Genomic DNA, 26,102 nt, shown 5'->3' with positions numbered 1-26,102 from the left:
AAACACAGAAGTGGAAGTATACCTCAAGTGATAGGGCATCATACTTGAGCAAAAAATCCAAGCAAGAGCACAGGCCCTGAGTTCAAGCCCTAGTACCAACACAAAAATGAATTGACATATATATATATATATATATATATATAAAACATGCTACACAAAAAATGTTAGAATGGCTTCCTGATTCCACATTCATCATTGGCTTGCTTTTCTAATTAATATAGCACTTCTGTTTCCAAGGGGAATATGCATCAACCCAGCCTCCTGTGTGTGTACAAAAATTCAGATGGTACTTAACTGTACTTAAATGTAGTACCTTTGCTATCTAGTCAGACCCTTCTACACACTGTGGCTGCATTACTGCAGTGTGAGGTGCCACAACAAGGCATGAATTTCCTTCTCCTCGTTCACAGTATCACAGAGAGAAGATTGGTTCTGGCTGTCTTACCAGCTTAAACCTAATACATATATACATACACATATGTGTTTATATACATGTGTGTATGTAGATATATGTGTATATACACATGCATGTGTATAATGTATGTACATATGAGCATATATTGGACATATATATATATATTCTTTTTATAGTAGAGAACTTCCAAGGTTCCAATTGAAGAAATTACTTCATGCACTACTTTGGCATACCTGATTTTCCAGAATCACTCCCCTTATGTGTGTGGGCACTTAGAAGCAGCACTGGGATACCACTAGAGTAACTGACACCCAAGATTACTACCATATGATTAACTTCCACGTAGTGAATGTTAGGTGCAAAGGCCCAGAGAATAGACAAAAAGACCACTCAGTACCAGCATAGGTTTAGTCAGGAGAAAATACTTGCAGAGAGGAGGTTCCAGCCTGAGTTAGAGCCTTAGTCTTTCTTATAGCCTAGGATATTTATAGTGGATTGTAGAAATGTTCAAATTGTCTGGTGGAGGCTGATATGACAGTAAGTAATGTGAGACATATATAACGTGTGAAATAGGTCACAGATAGAGAAAGGGACAAAGTAAAATGGAGTGTCATTTCAAAGCCCTGGCTACTCAAAGCTCTGTTCAAAGTTCTAGTCTATTGTGAGGTATGTTATGGAGTGAGAGAAGGTGGGAGTGATTGCAAATCATGCTACTGAACTGGAGTTTCAAGATAAGGACCTCTGCATATCCAGACCTAATAGTATACACACTGTGGATACATTGGACAAATGGAAGAATCACACACTGTATTTTACAGAATGGGATGCAATGAATTTTCAGCACACTAGTCACAATAGTGAACAATTTTGTGTGCCTGTGTGTTTATTTACTAGTCATGGTGCTCACACTTAGCTTTTCCAATCATAAAGGGCTCACATTTCCACTTCTGGCTTTATGCTGGTTAACTGGATATAAGAATCTCTCAGATTTGTTTTTCTGGGCTGGCTCTGAACTGTGAGTCTGAGTTCTCAGCTACCTGCAGAGCTGAAATTACAGGCATGAGTCAGTGACACTAGCACAATGTATAATTTAAAGCCTGTGCTAATTTCTGTCATTTTCTATTCGTATTTTTAGACAATAATTAACCACAGGCAAGTAAATGAAATCATAGAACATGAAGCTTCAGGATAGGGTAACTACTATGCCATCTCTGTTCTACTTCCCTGTCTCTTTGCTCAGTCTTAAGTTAGCTATGACACTGCCTCACCAGTGAACACATATACTCATCCTGAATACCTATTTTGGAAGTATCTGTTGCATCTAGTAGTATACACTATATGAATAAGACTAGAAATCTCTAACTGGTCAATTAACATTTTAATAGGAATTAGTTCACCTTAAATTCAATTCCTTATCCTTGCTGGATCTCATTTATATTCCCTCTTAGTACTTCATGTGATGAATACCCAGAAGGATCTTAACACTTTTTTATACTTCAGGGAAGAACAATATGTTCCCTTTCCTCCGGCTATGTTGGTCCCTGGCTACACTCAGGAACAGTCTCCATGTCACCTAGAGAGTTGTCCCAGGGAAAGAGATGAAGTAATATAGTTTATTCTAAAACCATAAATTTTGGCAACTTCTGGTTAGTGGCAATTTTATATACTTTGTGCAATTCTAGCTGTGGATGGCTCTCTCAAAAATAATTTCTTTATTTATTTATAATCTAACATGCCCAAGCTTCCCCTTAATGTCAATTTAAGGCCAGTTATCCAACCTATTAATATTGCTTTTCTATATTTTCTTCCTTTAATAAGAGTATATGCTGGGGCCTAGTGGTTGAAAGCTTGCCTAGCATGCACGAAGACCCGGATTTGATTCCTCGGTACCACATACATAGAAAAAAGCCAGAAGTGGTGCTGAGGCTCAAGTGAGAGAGCTCTAGCCTTGAGAAAGTCCAAGGACAGTGCTCAGGCCCTGAGCTCAAGCCCAGGACTGGAAAAAAAAAAAAAAAGAGTATATGCTCTTGCCAGGAGCTGGTGGTTCATGCCTATAATCCTAGCTACCCAGAAGGCTGAGATCTGAGTATTATAGATCTAAACCATCCCCAAAAGGAAAGTCCATAAGACTCTCATTTCAAATGAATCAGACAAAAGCTAGAAATGGAACTGTAGCTCAAGTGCTAGTCTTGAGCAGAAACTCTCAGGAACAGTATCCAGGTTCTGAATTCAAACCCCAGGATCAACCAGCCAAGAAAATAAAAAGTACATACTCTAAAATTACAGCTCACTTACTTATGTAATTACTTCTTCCCATGTAATATTGGGAAAATTACTGCATTCTCCAAATCATTCCTTAATTTTTGTATCTGTGAAAAAGAGTTAAACAACCAGACACACGAGACTAACTTCTGCAATCCTAGCTACTCAAGAGGCTGAGATTTGGAGGATCAAGATTTAAAGCCAATCTAGGCAGAAAATTTTGTGAGACTCCATCTTCAAATTCACCAGCAAAAAGCAAGGCTGAAGGTATGGTTCAATTGGTAGAGCATCAGTTGAGCAAGCACAAGGCCCTAAGTTTAAACTTCAATATTGCCAAAAAGAAGTATAATAGTAGCAATCTCAAAAATAATCTGAGGATCAGACTTTGTATTGTGTTAACCACACAGTTAATGCTCTTCACGGTCTAATATTTAAAGGATTAGATATTAAATGCTGCCTTCTCCTTTTATCTGATATGTGAAATCTGTCCACAACATCATTCTTGAGTTCAGTAGGATTTGAAACAAAACATTGTTGGCTTAAGTGATATCTCAAGAGGCAGGACTCCAAAAAGGCAGCATTTCATTCTCATTTTCTTTCTGGGCCAGGCATGGTGGCTCACACCTATAATCCTAGCTACTGGAGGCTGAGATCTGAGGATCACAGATTAAATCCAGCCCAAGCACTACAGAGCGTGAGACTCTTATCTCCAATTAAATACTAGAAAAACGGCAAGTGGGGCCATGGCTCAAGATGTAGGGCGGTAGCCTTAAGCTGAAGAGCTCAAGGACAGCACCCAGGTCCAGACTTCAAGCCCCATGACCCACAGAAAAAAAAATAAGCTGTAGATCTTCCTAGAGTCTGCTGTCTGCTCTTCTACTGTACTTGCTCTCCCTGGAGGGCAGAACATCTCCCCAGCTTCAGCTGCTCACTCACTTTCCAAAGAGCCCCAAACTCTTATTTCTAGCCATTATTCTGCAGGGCTACCATTCTTGTAGATGTCTGTAGACCAAAATGAACTAACCCTACAGAGACAGCCATAGGTAGGTTGCTCCTGGGTGTCCAGTAGAAGCCAGGGGGAACAGGTCCTGTGGGTCAGCAGCCACCAGTGCATCACCATGAGGTCCTTCACCTCTGTCCTCAGCATTCTCTCACCAGTGTGACTAGCACGGGACGGGCGCTTCCCTGCACTCCAATTCCTCTTTCTCAGTTCCCTTTCTCGTGCATAATATTAAGCATTCAAATGAAAACTCTCAAGTCTGAATTTTTTCTCTTTATACCCTTCCCCTAAACTTAGTTCCAGAAAATTCGTTCTGAAGATTTTCCAGCTTTCCCTCCTCTGCTCTTTGGTCAGTCACCACTCAGCCATATGTTCACTCCAATTTCCCAGGTTTCAGTCTTTCCTTTGGCTGGAATGGTTTGCTCATCGCTCATAGCTTCTCCCGTTTAAAACTTTGGAAGCTCCTCAATGGATTGGCCTTCACAGAATTCAGATCCAGCCATTCCTCCCAACTCAGCTTTCACCTTGCTCCACGCAGTCTTCCACCCAGGATTACTTATCACACCAAACCTCAGACACTTTCCTCAGCTGCCTTGGCCACTCCGTGTTTTCTTCTTCTTTCTTTTCTTTTATTTCAATTGTATTTAATTGTTGTGGTGCTAGGTAGGGACTTGAACACGTAGTCTGAGCACTGTCCTGAGCTTTTTTGCTCGAGGCTGGCATTCTACACTTTGAGTCACAGCTCCACTTCTGGCTTCTTAGTAATTAACTGGAGGTAAGAGTCTCATGGACTTTCCTGCCTGGGGTGCCTTTGAAACATAATCCTCAAGTCTCATCCTTTTTGCGTAGCTAGAATTACAGATGTGAGCCACTGGTGCTAGACTTATAAATCAGATACCTTCCCCTAGCTTACTGCCATTTTATTCCTCTTGACCTTTTTGAACCAGCATTTTTCTCTCTGACTCACCTGTTCTTGCCACTCAAATGACCAGATGCATGGGCTTACACCACTGGAATCATGATTGTTTCCCCATTCCAGCAGTCCCTCTCCCATTCATATGGAAGTCAAGACTGTCTTTACTAGCATGTTTTGAGATTTTACTATTCAGTAGAAAGTACACCAAGGTAGGCAAGGTGGTATATACCTATAATCCCAAAATAAGAGAAGCTGATGCAAGAAGATCATGAATTTCAGGCAGGCTAAGCTACCTAGTTTCCATCTCAGAGCAAATGAACAAAACAAAAAACATAAAGAGTACACTGAGAGTTGTGTGTACATTATCACTTAATTGTTTTATCATAGCTCTGAATAAGGATTATTCCTATTTCTTAGATAAAACTTTTCTAAGCTTGGAGAGATCAATTTATTTGGGAAAAATGCAAGTGTTTATCTATAGTTTTAAAGTAGTTATCTGTAGTTTTAATGTATTCTGTATTAAAATTATTGGGAAAAAATAAAATTATTGGAAAACAGTTCTATACAAAGTAGAGGATTCTCAAAGAAAAATGTCTAATATTAGTTTTGTTCATTAAAAATTCAAACACACTCATACATATGTGCTTATAATTAAATTTTGTTGTGAGGGCATTCGTTGGTTTGTTTGCTTGTTTGTTTGAGACAGGGTATCATTCATTGTACAGCCTAGGCTGGCCTAGATCTCATGATCCTCCTGCCTCAGCCTCCTAGGAGCTTTGATTACAGGTATATTCTACAATATTCCACACCATCATTACTTTTATATAGGCAGTTTCACTGAGTGTTAGTATTTTGAGGGTTTTAAAGAGAAGTAAGATGTGACCCTATCCTCTGTTAAATTAGAAAATCTTTAGAAAGAAAGTTGCCTGTGGAATTATACTGCAAAGTCTGGACTGTGCAGTGATTTTTCTCTGAATTATGGCAATTCAGAGAGGACAATTGGATGAAGATGAGTGAAGTCAGCCTGGGAGATGTTCCCTTCTCACAGTTACGACTGGAGATGAGACTGTAGAACTGAAGTTTAGAAGGAATGGAGGAAAACTAAAAAGGCAATTGGGAAGTAATCATATCATTAGAGACCTAATTATTTATATTATGTTTTCTCTTAAAATATCAGTTAGCTTGATTTAAAATCTCTTAAGATAGAAATCATTAACAGTGACATTTTCTTTTCTTTTCCAATTTTATTTTTTGTCTTTCTCTTTTTTGGTACTGGGGATTGAACCCAAGACATTGCCCTTGCTCGGCAAGCGCTTTGCCATTGTGTTACATCCCAGCCCACATTTTCTTTTCTTTACAGTGCTTTCATATTTTTATTCATCAAAACTGAAATACCAACAAATGCATGTTCCGTTGACACCACACCATTAATGACAGAACATGTAAGTATTGTGTGAGATACAACTTGATATAAATTTGAAAAGAATGTGAAAGCAGTACTTGCTTACCTTTCATGGCTTAAAAAAAGAATCAAAGTGGGGCTGGGAGTTTGGCCTAGTGGTAGAGTGCTTGCCTAGAATGTACGAAGGCTAGAGTTTGATTCCTTGATACCACATACATAGAAAAAAGCTGGAAGTGGTACCGTGGCTCTAGTGGTAGAGACGAGCCTTGAGAAAACCCAAAGACAGTGCTCAAGCCCTGAGTTCAAACCCCAAGACTAGCAAAAAGAAAGAAGAAAGAGAGAAAGAAAGAAAGAAAGGAAGAAAGAAAGGAAGGAAGGAAGGAAGGAAGGAAGGAAGGAAGGAAGGAAGAAAGAAAGAAAGAAAGAAAAAAAGAAAGAAAGAAAGAAAAGAGTCAAAGAATCTCCTAGCTAAGAGATCTGTGTCTGTTCATAGTTGACTTAGAGAGTGTCATGGATATTTACACAACAGACGACTCTGAATTCATTTCTACAGAGCAATGTAAAAATAGCCTTAGAAAGGAGGAGCTGAGGTTTGAAGTGGGCTCAAGGAGAAAAAGGACAAGAGGCCAGTGGTGAATCAATGAAGACTTGTGATATTAGCATTATGCTTGACTTCCTACCCTCATGATCAAGAGCATTAAGATCATGCCTAGTCTTCTTGTACAACTGCATAGTATTCCATTGTATGACCATCTCTATGGCTGCATCTGCACATATGCCTGTACTGGAAGTCCTGAACAAAACTAGACATATCTAAGAAAAAAAGAACTGAAAGCATTTTGGAAGCATTTTGTGACTTAAAGAATCTAGTTAGACTGGAGTCACAAATAGGAGTTAGAGACGGGCTTTAAAGGGAGCAGAATCTGCACAGGTATCTATGGCTGCTGGTGCAGAAATGTTATTAGGGTGAATTCACCTTACCCTGACCTGGACACTAATTTTTCCTGTATCTTGCCTCCTGCACCTGCCCAAGGCCCAGTGCTGGTTTCTTCCTCTGAACTCAGAGTCCACAGACCACTGAGCTGCCTGTACTGTATCTCCTTATTTTGTTCTAAGGCAATCTCTTTTACTTCCCCTAAAATTTTACCAAAATGAAAGCTGAGTTAAATTGACACTGAAGTTGAATTGTAATCCACTTGAGCCCAAAGGAAAAAAGTTTATTAATCCATAGGTATCTGTACTTTGGGGACGGTCTGGAAGAAAGGTTGAGTAGAGTTTATAGGTGGTTCCTTGTAATTTGAGTCATTTGATGTCTCCTAACCAACCACTGCAAACAAAGGAACAAATCATCCAATGAAATAAGTACAACGTGGCAAAAGATACATACATTTTTGAGGCAAGAAGAAGACTTGAACAAATATTCTTAAAGATTCATAAAGCAGTGACTGGTTCCTGTGTTGACACACATCATGGTCCCCTTCCTGTGAAGAAGGAAACTTATTCCTATAAGTAACAGGAGTAACTTCAGGAATACTTCAGGACACTTTAGGAAAGGAGCACCAAAAATACATTCAATAACAGAAATGTGATAAATGTGCTCTTAAGTGTTCTTTTCTTACAATATTGACCTAATCTTAAAACATGGCTGGGAATGTTTTGTTAGCTAAATTAGTAACAAAAAAATAAATTCAATCTGAAAACTGCTCTTTGATCTTAAGCATTCTGTAATAGGAGAATCAAGGGGTTTGGTTTTTTGTTTTGTTTTTGCCAGTCCTAGGGATTAAACTCAGGGCTTGGGCACTGTCCTTGGGCTTTCTCCTCAAGACTAGCACTCTACCACTTGAGCTGCAGCACTACTTCCACTTTTCTATGTATGTGGTACCGAGGAATCGAAACACAGTTCTTCGTGCATGCGAGGTAAGCACTCTACCACTAAGCCAAACTCCCAGCCCCCAAAATCAAGGGGATTATAGGAGTTTTTTTTGTTTTGTTTTTGGTTTTTTTTTGTTTTATAGTTTATGAAAACAGTGCTAATGAACCACAAGAGTTAACAGCTTTTGTTTGTTTTAACAAATATATCAAAATAGTCACACATTTTAAATGGAGAACTTGGCGACAGCCAAATACTTCTCAAATAAGGCCTTCAAAATCTCATAGGTGATCTATGCATATCTTAAGACACTAGAAAAACCAGTGAAATCTTTTTAGCATTATGTGTCTCTTGTCTTTCATTTGTGCCTATATTTTCAACAGGTGATCAACACTCCAGACCCCTGTGCGGGCTGCTCCTGGGTGGACAGACTTTCTTCAGCACACCACCGCATAGTGTAAGGAGAGGAGAATTCCTTCTCTAGTGCTCTGTTCCATAGCTGGGCAGAGAGCAGGGGAACAGAGTTGAAGAAGAAAATGTCTCATACCTATAATCCTATTTACTCAGAAGGCCAATATTTCAGAATTATGGTTCAATGCCATCCTGGACAGGAAACCACCAAGAAACTGGAAGTGTTGAGCAGTAATTTTGAGCAAAAATTCAAATGACAGATCCCTGGCTCTAAGTTTAAACCCTAGTGCTGGCGTATACACACACACACACACACACACACACACAGAGCCAAGCTGACTTCTAGTTCGTTGGGGCTAAAATGTAATACTTTGTATTTGTCCTCAAATATAATGGAATATTGTCTATGTGATACCTATCCCCACTGTACTCATATAGGACTTGCAGGGTTAAATTGACTATCACCTTGTTTACTTGAACATGCTGAGTTTTATTTATTTATTTTATATTTTTATCAGTCATGAGGCATGAACTCTGAATCTGAACACTGTCTCAGATGCTTTCTTTGAGTGCCTGAATATAAAGTTATTTATTATTTATATTTTGTGCTGATGTGTGTGGAGAGCAGGTTTAAGACCTTCTACATGCTAGGCAAGCCCCTTTCCACTGAGCTATGTATGTCCCAGCCGAAACTTTTTTTTAATTAAATACACATTAACTTAACAGTAGGAAAGAAGCAGCACAATTTGAATCAACTGAATAAATGAACGAATGAACAAACAAATAAGAAATCTCTAGAAACAATAAGTAGGTTACTATTTTTGCTCTCAGAATGATACAGACTTTTTTAAATAACAAAATTCTTTCAAATATATTTGAATTTTGTTTTTCTCACAAACCATCTCCTTTGTTATAGGAACCTTTGTTGAGAGTAACTTCAGTTGTTTTATAATAATGCAGGCCTGAGATGTGTCTTGTCTGTGGTTAGGACAGTTCTTACACAATGCATGGATTTCCATTATGAATAGAACACTTCACGGGGAGCTGAAACAGTCCCAGGCTCTCATACCCCTTTAGCAATGTTGCCTGAACTCAGACGGCTTGAATGAGAAGTATTGAAGTCAAATGAGAGTTAAATTTAGGGTTTAGGATTATTTTCAAGTTATTTTTCAGTGTTTTCTGTGTATGTGCATGTGTTTTCTGATTGGTTGTTGTTTGCTTTGAGACACAGTCTCTGTATGTAGTCCAGGCTGACCTGGAATTCATGATCCAACTTAATCATCCACCCAAGTGCTGGGATTCCAGGAATGCACCACTATGCCTTAATAAGGAGATAAGTTGTATCTAGAACTATTTCTTATCTGAAGTCATTATCTATCCTTTGAATTAAGTTAAAAGATCTGTTCTAGCATATTCATCACCTCCCTCCACAATCACAGGAAGTGCTTTTACCATGCAGAGAGGAAAGCAGCAGGACTCCAGCACTTAAAATCGAATTTTCTTCTTATGAGACACTTGCATGGTGGCTCAAGGAGTAGGGTGGTAGCCTTGAGCTGAAGAGCTCAGGGACAATGCCCAGAGTTCAAGTCCCATAACTGAGAAAGAAAGAAAGAAAGAAAGAAAGAAAGAAAGAAAGAAAGAAAGAAAGAAAGAAAGAAAGAAAGTTTTGATGGAAATGCAGATTCTTGGATTAAATCAGAGCTAGTCTGTGCTTTTGGTAGTTATTTTAAGCAGAAATGTACCCAGTCTTAGTCCGTATTACTTCCATGCAAAATGCCACAAGGTGCTGCACAAAGAAGCCCGAGAAACAGACAGTCCACACATACCAAGCAACTCCATTTGAGAGTCAAGTGTGTAGCACTGCAATGCTGTGGGTGTGTCAGTGACGTGCTGCTGTGCGTAATGGCACCTGTGCCAGGATGATACTATGGAGTGCCCACGCTGCCCCTTTCTGAGTACAAGATATCTACCAGTCGTGGATGTGTGTGTCTTCTGCTAAGTTACTTGTGATCACATTGGAAGCAAATATCTGACATGATTCCATTAGTATGTTTCTAGAAGCGCTGCCTTGAGCTGAGAGTCATTGTGCTGTCTGTTTGCTTCTGAAGGGGTTGCAGCCTGGCAGTGCTCTCTGGAATCCTCTATGGGTCTACATTTGTGCCTATCATTTACATCAAAGACCATGGCAAAAGGAATGACAGCATGTATGCAGGAGCGAGCCAGTATGGTGAGAGTTCAGTCTTATTTATAAGCCATTTCACTCATATCAATACAAGTATAAAAAAGAATTTGAGTAAATGCTGTGTGTGTGTGTTAGTTTTCATTTGTAAATGATGAATTAGAAAAGCACTAAAGACTAAAAGTAATAAAAGGCTAAGTATTTTCATGTGATCTTGTATAGCAGAATGGACTATGCTCAGGACTTATTTCAACTGCTGAAAACTGACAGTTTCCAGTTTTGCTGTAAGATTTTCAGATAATTTTCCAGTTAGATGATCTCTGGGAAAATATGTATTCTACTTTTTAATAAAAGGTAATATATAAAGCATAGCACTTTTGAAACAAGTAAAGGTCAAAGCTAGCCTGCTTCATCAGAGGATGTTATTTTTCAAGTATAGAGAATGGGATCCTTTGAAAGGGCCTACTTAATACCTCCTCATGAATCTGCAGCCCCCAGCCATAAAAGTAATCTCTCAGAAGTAAGCACTGTTCTCAGCAACTGTGGAAGGATCTCAAGGGAATATAAGAGGCTCTACTTTTGGGCCCCATAATTATGGTGATCATAATCATGTGAATTATGCCCCTGAAGCGATAAGAGGATGAAGCAATGAAGTTCTAGATCACATGGGGCAGAAACCATGTAAATGCCATTCAGATAAGGGTTGAGTATGAAGAGCAAAAGTCATGAGGGGAAGATTGATAAAGAAGTTGGCAAAGCAGATGACAAAGAATATAACTTTATGGGTCCAGGAGTGTGGCCTAGTGATAGTGTTCACCTAGCATGCATGAAGCTCTGGGTTCTATTCCTTGGTACCACATACAAAGAAAAAGCCAGAAGTGCTGCTGCTGCTCAAGTGGTAGAGGGCTAGTCTTGAGCAAAAAGTGTCCAAGAACAGTGCCCAGGCCCTCAATGGAAGCCCCAGGACTGGCAAAAAAAAAGTAAATTTGAAGCCAACCCTAGCTTTAGAGGCTTCCAAACCAGCATGGGCTACTGGGTGATACTCTGTCACACAATGTAAATTAAAATCAAATAGCAAGATTAGCATAAAATAATATAGGAATCAAAACCAAAAGGATGAGTTTTGAGCATGAGTTTAACAGTGGATAGACAGGAAGAGAAGCATGGTTTCCTTTCTGCCTTATGCTTTGTGTGGATCAAATAAACCTTTCATTGACCTGTCTTTCTTTTGTTAAGATTTTATCCAAATACTTTTCTGAGATTTTGATATTTTTCTTTTTAAGGATTAGAAACTAATAAAAAGAGGATAACGTAAGATAACTTTAAAAAGAAGAAAAAACAAGAGGAAATAAATACATGGAGCCAAAAAGGAGTCTAAAAATCTTTGAACTACACTTATATCCTTGGCACTCAAATTTCTTGGAGCCACAAGGGAAATCAAACAAGTCTCAGGATTCAGTGAACAAGTAATTACTAAAACAAGTAATTGTTTAGAAGTCAAGTTGTTCTTGGTACTGGGACATAATAAACAATGTCCTTGTCCTTCTTTCTCTAACTGGAACAACAAGTTCTGAGGGACTGTTCTGAAGTGATCTCATGGGAACACATTTTATAACCATGTGTTCAAAAATAATACTAGGCAGGAATTTTTTTTTAATTTTGCTTGAGCCCTATTGTAGGGACTTTGCAGATCTTTACCGAGTTAATTCTCATAGCAACTGACACTATTACTTATCTTGTTTAAAAATGGGGGAAAAGTCTGAGTCAGAGAAACATGAGTTGCTTTGCCTAAATCCCAAGATTAGTAGTGGGTACGTATTTGATCAGGTGAGCCATGTCTTTTTTGATGATGGTGGTGGTGGTGGTGGTGAGGCACTAGACCTCATTCTTACTATTCAAATATTCTACAACTTGAGCCATGGCCCCATCTTTTTGCTATCATTACTTTTCAAACAACTTCTCCAATTTTTGCCAGGACTGTCCTGAACCATGATTCTACTTACACCTCCTGCATATCTGATAACAGACATGTGCCAACACACCTGGCTTTGTCATTGACACGAGGCTCTCAAGAACACTTGGATCAAACATCCTTAAACCAAATTCCTCATGGTTTCTTCACCATGAATAGCTATAATTGTAGGTACAAGCCAGCACTTGTGGCCCTGGTCTGTGTTGGTTTTTTTTTTTTTTGCCAGTCCTGGGCTTGAGCTCAGGGCACTGTCCTTGGACTTTCTCAAGGCTAGAGCTCTACCACTTGAGCCTCAGCACCACTTCTGGCTTTTTTCTATGTATGTGGTACCGAGGAATCGAACCCGGGTCTTCATGCATGCTAGGCAAGCACTTTAACCACTAGGACAAACTCCCGGGCCCGGCCCTGGTCTGTTTTAAACACTATGTTATGCTGTCTTGTAAGTCTTTGTAAAGACCTACATGTAAATCTATTGCTCTTTCATGAACCAGTGGAATGTTTTAGGATTTTCAGGAATAGGCAGATTTTTATTTTGTGTTTAATTTTTTTCAGTTCATCAAATCAGTTTATAAGGATAATGGTCAAGATGATTACTATCAACCCTTCCAATGTTTCCCTCCCATCTTTCCAAACCTCACCCATGCCGTCAAGTTGCATGCTTCCATTTCACATATTTAAATGTACTTATATATTTAATTATATATTATTTATTACTTAATATTTAATGCATTTGCCAACCTTTCCTTTTCCCATTCATCTGCCCTCCCTTTTTTTAAGTTTTTAATCCCTAAACATGACCACTCACTTGGTCAAAATTTTAGGTGACAGAAATATGGAATGCCAAGGCCCTATAGTGCACCATCTGTGTGACAGAGTGCCACCTGCTCAGGCTGGCAGTAGCAGCAGGACTTCTCAAGATGGCTTCCATTAAGCCTCTCACCCGTCTCCCTAGCAGCTGCACTACTGTAAACAATTGGACAGGATCCTCGTTGGAATAACTTGTGTAGCTTTCTAAGGTGATTCTAAAATCTATCCATTTAGATTTTTTTAGAGTCAATAAGATTGTCAAGATTCTATGAAATAGCATGTAAATAATGAGGATGATTAAATATAATAAGTGTTTCCTTTAGTGCTAAGGTTGATGTTGGTGAGTTTGTTGTATGTTCAGAAATGTAGGTAGACTTGGGATAGTTAACATGATGCTTATGTCCTTTCAGATTTAGACTATGTTTTCGCACACTTCAGTGGCATCTTTCTTACGAGTACAGTCTACTTTCTGGCCTATTGCGTCATCATGAAAAATAGTCCTAAGCTCTATCCAAAGGCAATCTTACCAGGTAAGAGGATTAACTGCACAGACTCTTACTTCTGTGGAAAAGTAGCAAGCTCAACTTGCTGAGTCTGATTAATCGTCTCCTGGGAATTCAGCCATCTATTGTGTGTTTGAGTATGTGTATATCTGTATGTCTGTGGGTATTTGCATACTCATTGTATGTGTGTATTGTGTTGTGTGTATGTCTGTATTTGCATATGTGTGTAGAATCATGTGTTATGTGTATGGTTCTATGCATGCATGTATGTGTATATATGTTGCTTGTGTGTGTATATGTGTATTGTGTATTATGTGTATGTGTCAGCATATATGTTACAAATGTGTACACATTGTTATTTATCATAATTGCTTTGTCCCAGTTTGCCACCAAATACAAAGTAATTCATATTCTGATGAAATTAGATGTAAAATGCTGATCATTTTCACAGAACTTTAACCCAACAGTCAATCGTAAGAGATTTTTCCAGTGCCAAAATATCTATTTTGATCATCGGTCTACAATTTCTTTTTCACTATCTACTGTTTTATATTAAAAGTCAGGGTTTGTACCAGGAGTTTGGCCTACTGGTAGAGTGCTTGCCTAGCATACACTAAGACCGGGTTCGCTTCCTCAGTACCATAGACATAGAAAAAAGCTAAAGTGGTGCGGAGGCTCAAGTGGTAGAGCTCTAGCTTCAGAAAGTCCAAGAACAGTGCTCAGGCCCTGTGCTTAAGCCCAGGACTGGCAAAAAAAAAAAAAAAGTCAGGGTTCTGGCTAGGCACTGATCCTAGATACTCAGGATACTGAAATGTGAAGATCAGAGTTCAAAGCTTCAAAGCTAGCTGAGGCATGAAAGTTCATGCAACTTTTATCTCTAATAAATGACTCAACCAAAGTTAGGAGGGGAGCTGTGGTTTCAATGGTAGAACACTACTAGCCTTGAACAAAAAGAAGGTCAGAAACTGCACCCAGGCTCTGAGTTCAAGCCTCAGGACTAGCACCAAAAAAAGTAAGCAGTCTATTACTCTAAAATATTAAAATATGTGCTTACTTTGTTAGCATATATACAAACATTGGAACAATACAGAAAATATTAGCATGGCTTCTGCACAAGGATGACAGGCAAATTAGTGAAGTGTTCCACATTTTTATACAACTATTTGAAGATAATAATAGAAGTTCATAAATTAAAAAAATGTACAAAGTATAACTAGCAAGACTCTACAGTCACTTCAGGAATGCTTCCAATAAGTAAGAAGAGCTTGTTATAAAGTTAAAAGAAAGTGTATGCTATATGCACTTGCTTTTGGTCTTGACTCAATACATATTTTTAACTTAGGAGATATTTTTATTTCCCCTTTATTTATGATATAGGTCCACAACTAACATTTAAATATGAAATGTAAGTTAGAGATTCATTCTGGATGCCTGATAGCACTGTTCTGGCCTACCTCTTAGGAAATGGTAGAATAGGAACTAAAGTATGCAATGTCAGCTGGTATCTGTATATCTGTGTTCCAGCATCACTCTGAAAGTCACTTCCTCTTCGATCTGTGGTTTACCGGGAATGCTGTTACTATTCAGATCCTATCCCTCCCCAAGCTGGACAATCCAGTCTCTAGCTCAGCCAGACTTAGAGAACTGTATTTTGCTGTCAACAAAAGGAAAGGTTGGGTAGTTACAGCATAGCAACAGAAAAAGCATTTGGTTTCTAACATGATCATCAACAAGCTTAAAAATCGATATTGGCCACAGTGTTGACAGAATGCATTTCTCGGTGCACCCAGATGCTTTCCATTAGGTAGAGTGTGACTTTTTGATGCCAGAGCCTGTCTTGCAGTGTGTGCTGTGCCTGTATGTTCCAGGCTTCCTGTCAGGAGTGCTGTGGGGAATAGCCACCTGCTGTTGGTTCCTGGCTAATCACGCTCTCAGTGCCGTGGTCAGTTTTCCAATCATCACTGCTGTAAGTAGCCATGTTTTTCCTTCATTTTTCAAATTAAATCTAATTTTTCTGAAGCATACTTAATTACTCACAGAACACTGCTATAAAATGTGACTATTTCATAGACAAAATGATTTTCAGGTAACTATATTGACATACTTCAATCTTTATGCCCTTGATTGTAAATTAACTTATTTTAGCAGTTTTACTGATATTTATCATTAATATCCTTTTTTTGTGGGTCATAGGGCCTGAACTCGGGCCTGGGCATTGTCCCTGAGCTCTTCAGCTCAAGGCTACCGCCCTACCCCTGGGCCTGGGCATTTTCCCTGAGCTCTTCAGCTCTAGGCTATGGCTCTACCCTTGAGCCAAGCCTCACTTCCCGTTTTCTAGGAGTTAATTGGAGATAAGAGTCTCAGATTCTTTTGTGCCTGGGCTGACTTTGAACCTTGATCCCTTAGATCTCAGACTCCTGAGTAGCTAGGATTAGAGGCATGAGCCACCATCCTGCTCTTGTTTTTATTACTGTTGTTAGGCCATTTTACTTAATGTCATTTCAGATGACATTAAGCAGTGTATAATGCTATTGATCTCTTTTTTTAAGCAATTTACAAGTATATCAACTGGTTATGCCATTGTAGATATTGATAGTCATTGATAAAGAGATATAGATAAAGATGCAGATACAAGTTTATAAACCATACTTGAAAGCTCATGGCAGACTTGAGAGATTAAATGTACTCAGATCTAAGATTCTTCCTTCTGACACATTTTTGTTACTGTTTTTTCTTTAGAGCTGAGCTTGAATCAGGGCCTGCTTTCTGTCCCTGAGCTTCATTTTGCTCAAAGCTATTGAGCTACTGAGGAGAGGAGAGGAGAGGAGAGGAGAGGAGAGGAGAGGAGAGGAGAGGAGAGGAGAGGAGAGGAGGAGAGGGAAATCACAGCCCGTAGTGATCATAATCTGTTAACCTTTACTTTTCTTTATCCCTTACAATTCTAAAAGCTAATCTTGAAGGTTCAGCTTCTTAAAGCCAGGATCAAACTAACTTATTTTAAAAACTGATTTTCATGTGATTGGCATTGTTTTAAAAAAGGAAAATACACAATGCCAATTGTCAAGGCAGTTTTGTCTGCAATGAGATGCTCTATTTGCCTAGAGCAGAGAGGCTGAACAGATTTTTTTTCCTCTGCTTGAATTACCTTGTGCATTCCATCAAGTGTACCCATACAACCTCATGCAAGCACAGGATATGTCCAAAAGCAATTAGAAAAATCTTCAGACAGAAAACTTAAAATTGCAATGATAACTTTTACTGTGTTCTCTGAAGGGAAATGAGTTTTGAGAGTTAAGTGAAAAAAAGCTGGCGTGACATTAATATTGTGTCTGCTCTTTTGTTTCTCAGAGTGGGGTTGCCTGAAAGCCTCATAATGCTTGTTTGATTTGGACGCTTGAGGGTCAGGACTTTATGTCACTGATAAAAGGCAGTTCCTTTGACCTATTTTTCTGCCTCCTTGGATGCTGACTTTTCAGATGCTGATAAACACAGTAAAATATTCTTGCTTCCTTTCCTTGCAGAGAATGGAATCAAATGTTGTTGACCTAGTCAAGGAGCTGGTTGGTAGTGGTAGAGGAGAGAACATGATAAAAATTGTTTATCCATAGTTCCTGCAAGGCTTGAAAAGGAATCATAAAAATGTTGAAAAGGCTGCATTCTTCACAGGTTCTACACAAATACCAGGGTTAACCCAAATACCACATTTTTTTCTTGTTGAAAATATCCATACCAATCCTACATACCTCCAGGTCTACAAATTGCAGAATCCTTACTTTTCTTTGCATTTTTTTCTCACTCTTTGCATCCTGTTATTTGTTCTAATCTTTGAGTTAAGTAACTCCTGAAACTTAATCTTATTTATCTTTTTACTCTATTTGTTGTTGTCATTATTATTATTATTATTATTATTATTATTATTGTTATTATTAATTATTCTGGGGTAAACTTAGGGCCTCACACTCTCACTCTTACTTGATCACAGATGGAACTCTGCCACTTGAGCCATGCCTCCAGTCCAGCATTTTGCTGATTAATTGAAGATAGAGTTTCTCAAACATTTCTGTGCATGCTGGCTTCAAGCTGGGATCTTTCAGGTCTCAGCATCCTCCATAGCAGAGATTATAGATACGAGGTACTGGCACCTGGTTTAACTTATATAATTTTTAATTTCTCTCCATGGTACCTATAACATTCATTTGTGTTTAATGTTAGACATACTTGATGGTTCTGAATTTGTAATATTTTTTTAAAATTAGAAGTATACACTATATGCATTATTGTAAGACCCAAGAACATAGAACTACTCCTACTCCTACTGAAATTATCCAGTGTCAAAGAAAGTAGGTTATTTATAACTTTATCTTAGTAATTCCATTTCTAGTACACTAAGGAACCAAGCCAATAGAAAAATAAGCTACGGGGTGCCAGAGCTCACACCTGTAGTACTAGAAGCTACTCTGGAGAATGAGATCTGGGAGACTAGTGGTTTGAAATTAGCCCAGGTAGGAAAATCCACAGACTCTCTCTCCAAAATAACCAGCAAAAAAGCCAGCTTAAATGTGTGCTTCAAGTGACAGAGCACCAGCTATGAAAAACAAGCTAAGAACAAGTTCAAGACCCCCCCCACATAGTTTCTTAGAAACATGCCATATTAAACAATATTTTATGTCATACATTATAATATCAAAATAACAGACACCAGCAAGAAAAGAACAACAATAAAACATTTACTCAGTTGTACTAAATCTTTTAACTCAATTTGAGGCTATCGTTGGTTATGGATAGTTTTATCAGAAAATATTTCAACATTCTAACTATATTCATAGAATATAGTATATGACAATATCCAATTTAATTAAAATTCTTATTTTTATTTAAGGGTCCAGGATTTATAGCTGCATTGTGGGGCATCTTTGTTTTTAAGGAAATACAGGTATGTTAAAGAAAGTGATTGATTTTCCCCAAATATAATCACTCCCTTTTCTCTGGGAGACAGAAAATTTGGGCAAATTTTAACCTAAAAAGGGAAAATTCATTCTGACTCTGGGAAAACATTATTCTTCTGTTACACAGATAATACAGAAGAGCTTAGCAAAGTGTTCACACATAATTAGGTTGTAGAGTACTTATGATCAAATCCCATTTTTTAATTTAAGTAATTATATCAATTTATAATTCACAGAGTACATTTAGAAATTGTCTGAGTATGTTCAATCTTTGAACATTGTTAAATATTCATTGAGAATTTTTCTGCCCTACTGCTGGTATTGAGGTTAAGGTAGAAGACTTGAAAATTAGGAAAAGCATGTTGGGAAACCTGAAGCCTTCATGTGGAGCTCAAATGCATATATGTATGTCTTTGTATCCCTATACATGTATGTGTCCATGAATATGTGTCAGTAAGCTGTTACACATCAGGACGTCTTTGCCATTTATTTCTAGAACTTGTAGTGAAACTGAGATTTAGTAGAGATGATGTTTACAGTCATTCAACTTCATAAAGACCTACCTCTGATCAGACAAAGGTAAATTGCTGCAAGAATGTATAAATAGAAATATATAGATATAGATATATTGGTGTTTTATATGTCAAGTGCCATTCATCTTAAAGAGCTATTTGCATGAAAGAAGATCTCCATTAGCAGTGCTCACATTTTTCTTCATCCTGTCTATAGTTTCTGCTCTGGGTTTGTAGCACAAGTTTACCTTTAATGTCTGCAGTTTGTTTTTCAGCAATAGATAGGCCAGAGTCTTCTCAGGAAGTGTGAGGGAAGGAGGCAGAATGAGACTAATGGAAGGCCCTATGCAGCAAGCTCTTGTGCCACTGGGAGAGCCTGACCTCTCCTGTCCAGATATTTTCATCCAGTTAAGAGTTTCTGTTCTTGGTCTTCCCCCAAAGCAGACCTGGCAATGGGCCAGTAAGGACAAAAAGCCCCCAAGCTTCTCATGTTAAATGGAGAAACAAGTCTCTCCAGGCAAGCACACCTCCTTGCCTGGCTAGAGGAGCCCAGGATTTAGTAGATGTTCCACAGGCTCCTTAGCAGAGTTACCAAGAGAGGGAAGCTACCAGTCCTTCCTCAGGGCTGTGAAGCAGGCAAGATGCATGATGCTCAAAGAGTCACCTCCTCCTAAATTCTCCCTTTTCCTCCCAGAGCCCTGTTTGTCTGCTACATGACATTGCTACTTCACACTGTGAAGAATTAATAACAGAAATATTCTGTGATTTGATTATTAGAAGACTTGAATGTCACCTGAGACAGTGTCCCCCAAATAAGGGAGACATCTTTGTGCCATTCAAATTTTGCCTCTAAATATTATATGTGTCTATCTGCAAGTGACAGGCAGGCATTCAGAGGTGGGTAGCCAGGAAGATGAGCTTAAAATCATTCCAGGTAAAAAATGGGCAGAGCAGCTAAAATATTGACCAAAAAGAAAGGCCCCTGGGAATAGAAGATAGCTATTCTTCAATGCTTGAGAGTTTATCTTGTGTGAGAGATTAAAATCGATCTATTTGCACCCCTAGCTATAGATCTTATAGGAAATGAAATATTTCTGTTTAACACTAGAAGATATTTCTTGGTTAATCTGAAAATGGACTTGGTTACATTGGAATGTGGTAACCAATGTCTCCCACTGCAAGCACCACCACCATCAGACACAGCACGCTGTCCTTCCTGACCTCCTCTCTGTTTCTTCTCACCCTTTAGAACCATCTTTGTCTATCTGTGCTTTGCCATCTTTCCTCTGGAGGTTCAAAGCCAGTTCCTGCTCAGCCTTCTTGAATCTATTCTGGCCCTTCCAATCTGTTCTCCATTCTATGGAGAAGTCCAGCCCCTACTGAAAGCCAAGTTGATCTTTTCAGCACATATGCCTTCTTTACTGTATTCCTGTTATTTGGAGAACTAGAACTCAAAAGCATAACAAGATTATAAGACCTCTAAATGAACAGGCAGGCCCACCTCCTTCACCTCCATCTTACCTCTCCTCACTCCAGTCATACTGCCCAGAACCAAGCTTTGTCTTACAACAGGACTTTACACATAGATCTCCTTCTATCTGGAACTTCTACTTCCTGCCCTATTTCCCTGGGCAATCAATCTATCCATACTTGTTAGAAGCTCAACTCCCTGTGGTTCAGACAAAGCTTTATTAAGAATCCTACAATATACTCTCTAACAGCCATTCTAATTGATCATGTCTCTCATATCCCAACCTTCTCTGATGCAATTTCTTGGTTAATGGCTGTCTCTCTCATTACCTCATTACATAGGGCCACACTTGGGCTCCTGTGTGATTACTGAGAGTCAGTTGCTGAGGCTTTAGGTTTGCAAGAGAATAAGGATGATTTCCAAAAAGGAGCAGTAAAAGCACACAGGTGGCTAGAGCAGTGGTTTCCAAAGTCCGAGCCATCTTGAAAGAATATAATCCTTTTTATGTATTTGAATTTGAATCAGGTTTTTACATTTGTTATTCTCCTTTATTATCCAGGGTCTACGGAATTACTTACTAATGACTCTTGCATTTTGCACTATCCTGACTGGAGCTCTATGCACTGCTTTTTCTAAACTCTAACAGAAATGGCAGTGGCTCAGAGAATTCTGCTGGATCAGAGCGATACTTCTGTGAGCAGAGTGAATTCACTCAGGGAATGAATCTCAGCCATGCTTGGCATGGGTAAATGACTGCCACCAATAAATGTGATTGGAAACTTATGATGAGCTGGTAATGAAGACAGGACTCTAGGTGACTAAAGGAAAGTCTTCATCCTCTGAGCATTACTCTGGAGTGGTTGGAGTGACATCGCTACAAAACAGTGGGGTTGTGCTCAGAGAAGCAATTGTGCAAATTTCTAACATATGACTAAAGAGGAGCAAAAATAAAGAGAAGAGAAGGGCAAAAACTGACCTTATGTAATTAAATTTCAAAGATGCCTGGATCCTTTGCTAAAAGAAAGTAAATGTCATGGCTGGTAACATTTATGTTACAAAGATCATTCTATTATGTTTAAGTGAAATGTTTTATTCGGTCAAATGAATATTTCTTAGCTCTACATCATCAGTTTTAACTCAAAATACTTTTACTGTCTCCAGATAAAATTCATCCTCAGAGAACCAAAATCTTCCATCAGTGAATTTATGGACATAGATAACTCACATGAACACAAGTATTCAGACATAAGTATACACCTAGTCATGCAAAATTTGGGGGAAATTAACTAAAGTCAGATTCAGGACTGTTATGGCCTATTTTTGCATTCTATCTTTTGTATTTGTGACTGATTCCCTGGTATTTAAGTCCAGCTCATCAGGAACAATTTAAAGAAGCCATTTTTTAAAAGATTTTATAAAATTTTGCTTTTAATTGAAAAGTATTTACGTATGCATGTGTTAATAATGTGATATTTTAATCTACTTATGGATTATAGAAATATCCTATTAAACAATGAACATATATTTTTCACCTCACCAGCTCAACATTTTTATATTGGACATACATTGGAAATTTTAACATTATTATTAATTGTAATAATTCTATGCATTCACTGCAAGAGATCTCCAAAATATTTTCTCCCACAAAGTTGAAACTTTTCACCATTTCTACACAATATTTTTTTTATTTCTTTTCTTCCCCTCTCTTTTCAGTCATTTTCTGGTACTTACCTTTTCATCATCTGTTTAATATTGTTGACCTTAGTTAAATTAACTTACTCTAAGATGTCGCTTTAATCATTTCAAGTATATTATTTTCCTCGTTTTTAATGAATTATCAACTTAGCCTGGCTATATGTAAAACAGATCAGCTGAAAAGCAGTTGTTTTTCCCATTATGTATTTGTGAGAAAGCATGGACAACAATTATTTTGATTGTATACTACTACTTGAGATATTGTAAATCAAAAGTCTTGAAATTCCTTGATCTCACTTTATTCCCTATCTGCATTTAGTTTCCCGCATTAACATCTTCGATTAGCAACTCCTACAGATTAATGAGCATATGAAGCCACTTATTTTTTAGTGAAACATCTAAGATCATTCTATCTGGCATTTTTCTGCCTTTTTTTTCCCTATTATTTTGGTTCTTTGATTTCTCTGTATTGCTCAAACTGGCCTCAAACTTTTTCTTCTTCTGCCTCAGCCTCTGAGTGCTGGGGTCATGTACATGCACTCCAAGCCAGACACTTTTTCCTGTTTTGACTGATGGTTTCTAGTAGACAGAAGAAAATGACGAACTTGCTGATCCCTTATGAACACACAAATAGAAGTACTATCTTAGTGCAAGACCAGCCATGGCTTCCAAACTCTACATATATTCAGATCTGTTTCATTCACCCATTGCTGCCCAATCTTTTCGTGCTTTGTAGTGCAGAAGCAGAATGTGGTCTGACTGCATAGACTCCAGGGCCAACCTGTGCAACTATAAATTCCACCTCTGCTTCCTCTATCATCCCAGGGCTTTGGACAGGTCCTGAGTCTTCAGGATAGCCTTCCTTCTATGCAATGGAGCTCATGACAGTACTTAATTCACGTGGCTACTGTATGGTTCAGATTAGTTAGAATGGGTAAATGTTTACACCTGGAATTTCTCAAGCACTATAAAACTGTTAGCCATTATCATTGCATAATATTGGGGGGCAAAGAATATCTATAGACTGTAAGATCCAAGGGCTACCTGCCTATCTCTCCCACCTAGTTACATCACATTGCTCCATATCACAAATGGCAATGAGTTCCTATTTCAAATTGGATTGCTAATACAAATGAATATTCTAGTATAATATCTTAATTTTAACTTGAAACATTAATGTATGCTGATAACTTTTTAATAAATTGACATGATACCAAAGCTATTTTTCTTCTTTAAATGTATTTTAGGATTTTATATTGGATAGCTGTTAGTTGAGACTCAGAATTTAAGTGCCAAATTTAGACATGAATTAAAGCAATTTCAGAAGAAAAATGAATAAAACAACTACAACAAAAGTATGATTCCTTATACACAGTTGCTGTGACCAGACAATGCCTGGAGTAAAAAACAAATCAAAAGGCTTTTCCAAATGATTGTCAAGCAATTTATTGTGGTTTGTCTAAAGGAACAAGTTGGAATCTCCACCATACTTGCTCATCTTAGGGAGTTAATGCCTACTTCCCTTGAGGTTCTCTGTCTAGTATGACCAGATCCTTATGTTGAATGATTTCTAGCTTGGCTTTCCTTATCGGAAATGATTGCCTTATTGTAAAAAGAGCTCCTGCCATCTTGCGTCCAGCAGCAGTACTACAGCAAGTAGAGGAGCAGCTAGCCAGGTCATTCTGATTGCAGGAAAAAGAGAACTCGAGTCAGTCATTAACAGTACATTAACAGTATATTAACAGTCATTAACAGTACATCAACAGTACAGCATTTCTCCAAAGGAACCAAATCTTTTATTTCTTTTTGTATTAATTTGTTTATATTTGGAGTTCTCAATGACTATACTTACCTGCATCTATACTGTTAACAGAAAAATATTGAGTCATCAAGGCAAGGCATACAATACTGTGTATAACATAGAGCCAATAAGTAGATTATTAGTAACTAAAGCAATATTTATGTAAAATACCATATATAATTTATAATATTTATATAAAACAACTACATAGAATTTTATGTAAAATACTAAGTGTACAAGATTTAAAACATACTTGCTTTTTTGTGACTTTGAATAAACGTGGAATGTTAACACTGAGGTGAAGCTATGGGAAGCAGATTTAGAATGGCTGCAATATATTTTTGAAATTTTTACCTTTTGTTTTGTGACTGGCTACTCAGTAATGAAAGTTGGGTTTTGGGGAGGGTTGGTTTTTTTTTTTTTTTGGTTTTTGTTTTGGTCAGTTACAGGGCTTGAACTCTGGGCCTGGGAGCTGTCTCTAAGCATTTCAGCTCAAAGCTAGCACTCTACCACTTTGTGACACAGCACCACTTCTGGTTTTCTGATGAAATTAGAGATAAGAGTTTCACACACTTTTGTTCCTGGACTGGCTCTGAACCATGATCCTCAGATCTCAACCTCCTGAGTAGCTGGGATTACAGGCATGAACCACTAGTGTCCAGTATAATGAAAGATTTCAAAGAGCTAAAATTCACATCACCCTCTTTCCAATTTATTGCCTGTGGTATAACATGGTCTGGAAAGAGGAGTATTTCTCTTGACCCTTTCAAGAAAGGGAAAAAAATTGGAAGAAATGGGAAGAAGTGACATTGTACTCTTTACCTGACTTATGCAACTGTAACCCCTCAATACATCACCTTTATTTTTCTAATTGTACTTTATTGTCAGAGTGATATATTGAGCAGTTACAGTTATATTCATCAGGTAATGGGTACATTACTTCTTGAACATTGATACCCATTCCCATGTTTTTCTCCCACTTTCCCTCCCCCAACCCTTCCCCTATTTCATATAAATGTATATACAATATACCAAGTACCACAGTCAGATACATTACCAATGTGAGATGAACCATAAAATGAAAAAAAGATAAAAGAAATACCTTCACGTAGTGCATAAAGAACAACAATCACAGGGTCAGGAGTTTGGCCTAGTGGTAGAGTGCTTGCCTAGCATGCATGAAGACCTGGATCCGATTCCTCGGTACCACATATATAGAAAAAAGCCGGAAGTGGAGCTGAGGCTCAAGTGGTAGAGCTCTAGCCTTGAGAAAATCCAAGGACAGTGCTAAGGCCCTGAGCTCAAACCCAAGACTGGCAAAAAAAATCACAAAGATAAACCTCTTGTTTCCATATCCTAGAGTTCATTTCATTAGTCTTATCCTATATGGCCTTATGTACATAGCTTTTGAGACATTGTGATACTCTGGTAGAAGAATCCTACACATCACCTTTATAATGAAAGAAAGAAAGAAAGAAAGAAAGAAAGAAAGAAAGAAAGAAAGAAAGAAAGAAAGAAAGAAAGAAAGAGGGAGGGCAGGATTGAGGGAGGGAGGAAGGAAGGAAGGAAAAAAAGGGAAGGGGAGAGGTAACAGGGAGGAGGAAGAGAAAGGGTAGGAGGGGGGAAGAAGGAAAGTTGGAGTGGGGCAAGGGAGAGGACAAAGCACAGGAGGGGAAGGGAGGGGAGGAAAGATGGGTCCTAGAAGGTCCTGAAGCCATTGAGAATGGAAATAGTTCTGGTGAAACCTGTTGGCAGTTCTTACACTGCACCCTGGCTTGAGATGTGAATCCTGCTCAACCGACATTCTACCATGGTCATGCCATCACTGTCACCATCATCCATGCACCATGCCATCGTCCCTTTCATCCACCATCTACCAAGAGGTGATACAGCCAAGGGCATCCCTTACCCCAAAGCCTTTGGTGCATCTGAATCTTTGG

General features: G+C 38.4%; 1 protein-coding gene and 1 non-coding gene across 4 annotated transcripts in view; both read left to right on the top strand.

Moving 5' to 3' along the window:
* Tmem144 (transmembrane protein 144) overlaps positions 1-26,102 on the top strand; it is a 68,511-nt gene that overhangs the window by 24,636 nt on the left and 17,773 nt on the right. For 2 of the 3 annotated variants that reach the window (XM_090343193.1, XM_090343192.1), the window contains exons 6-12: positions 5,954-6,035; positions 8,249-8,322; positions 10,385-10,503; positions 13,645-13,764; positions 15,606-15,703; positions 18,617-18,670; positions 21,226-23,579. In XM_090343193.1, the coding sequence (XP_090199319.1) occupies positions 5,954-6,035; positions 8,249-8,322; positions 10,385-10,503; positions 13,645-13,764; positions 15,606-15,703; positions 18,617-18,670; positions 21,226-21,309 (631 nt within the window). In that variant the 3' untranslated portion in view covers positions 21,310-23,579. Of the gene's footprint in view, positions 1-5,953; positions 6,036-8,248; positions 8,323-10,384; positions 10,504-13,644; positions 13,765-15,605; positions 15,704-18,616; positions 18,671-21,225; positions 23,580-26,102 lie in introns of those variants that run through there. The other variant, XM_090343194.1, reaches the window with a different exon arrangement.
* On the top strand, positions 14,784-14,890 carry LOC150055434 (U6 spliceosomal RNA). Its single transcript, XR_016537519.1, has one exon. It is a non-coding gene; the product is annotated as a U6 spliceosomal RNA (small nuclear RNA).

The sequence above is a fragment of the Megascapheus bottae genome, chromosome 13 (assembly GCF_031878675.1).
Source record: "Megascapheus bottae isolate mThoBot1 chromosome 13, mThoBot2.hap1, whole genome shotgun sequence".
In the NCBI taxonomy this organism is placed as follows: Eukaryota; Metazoa; Chordata; class Mammalia; order Rodentia; family Geomyidae; genus Megascapheus; species Megascapheus bottae.
This window is presented reverse-complemented; position numbering and strand designations above follow the sequence as displayed.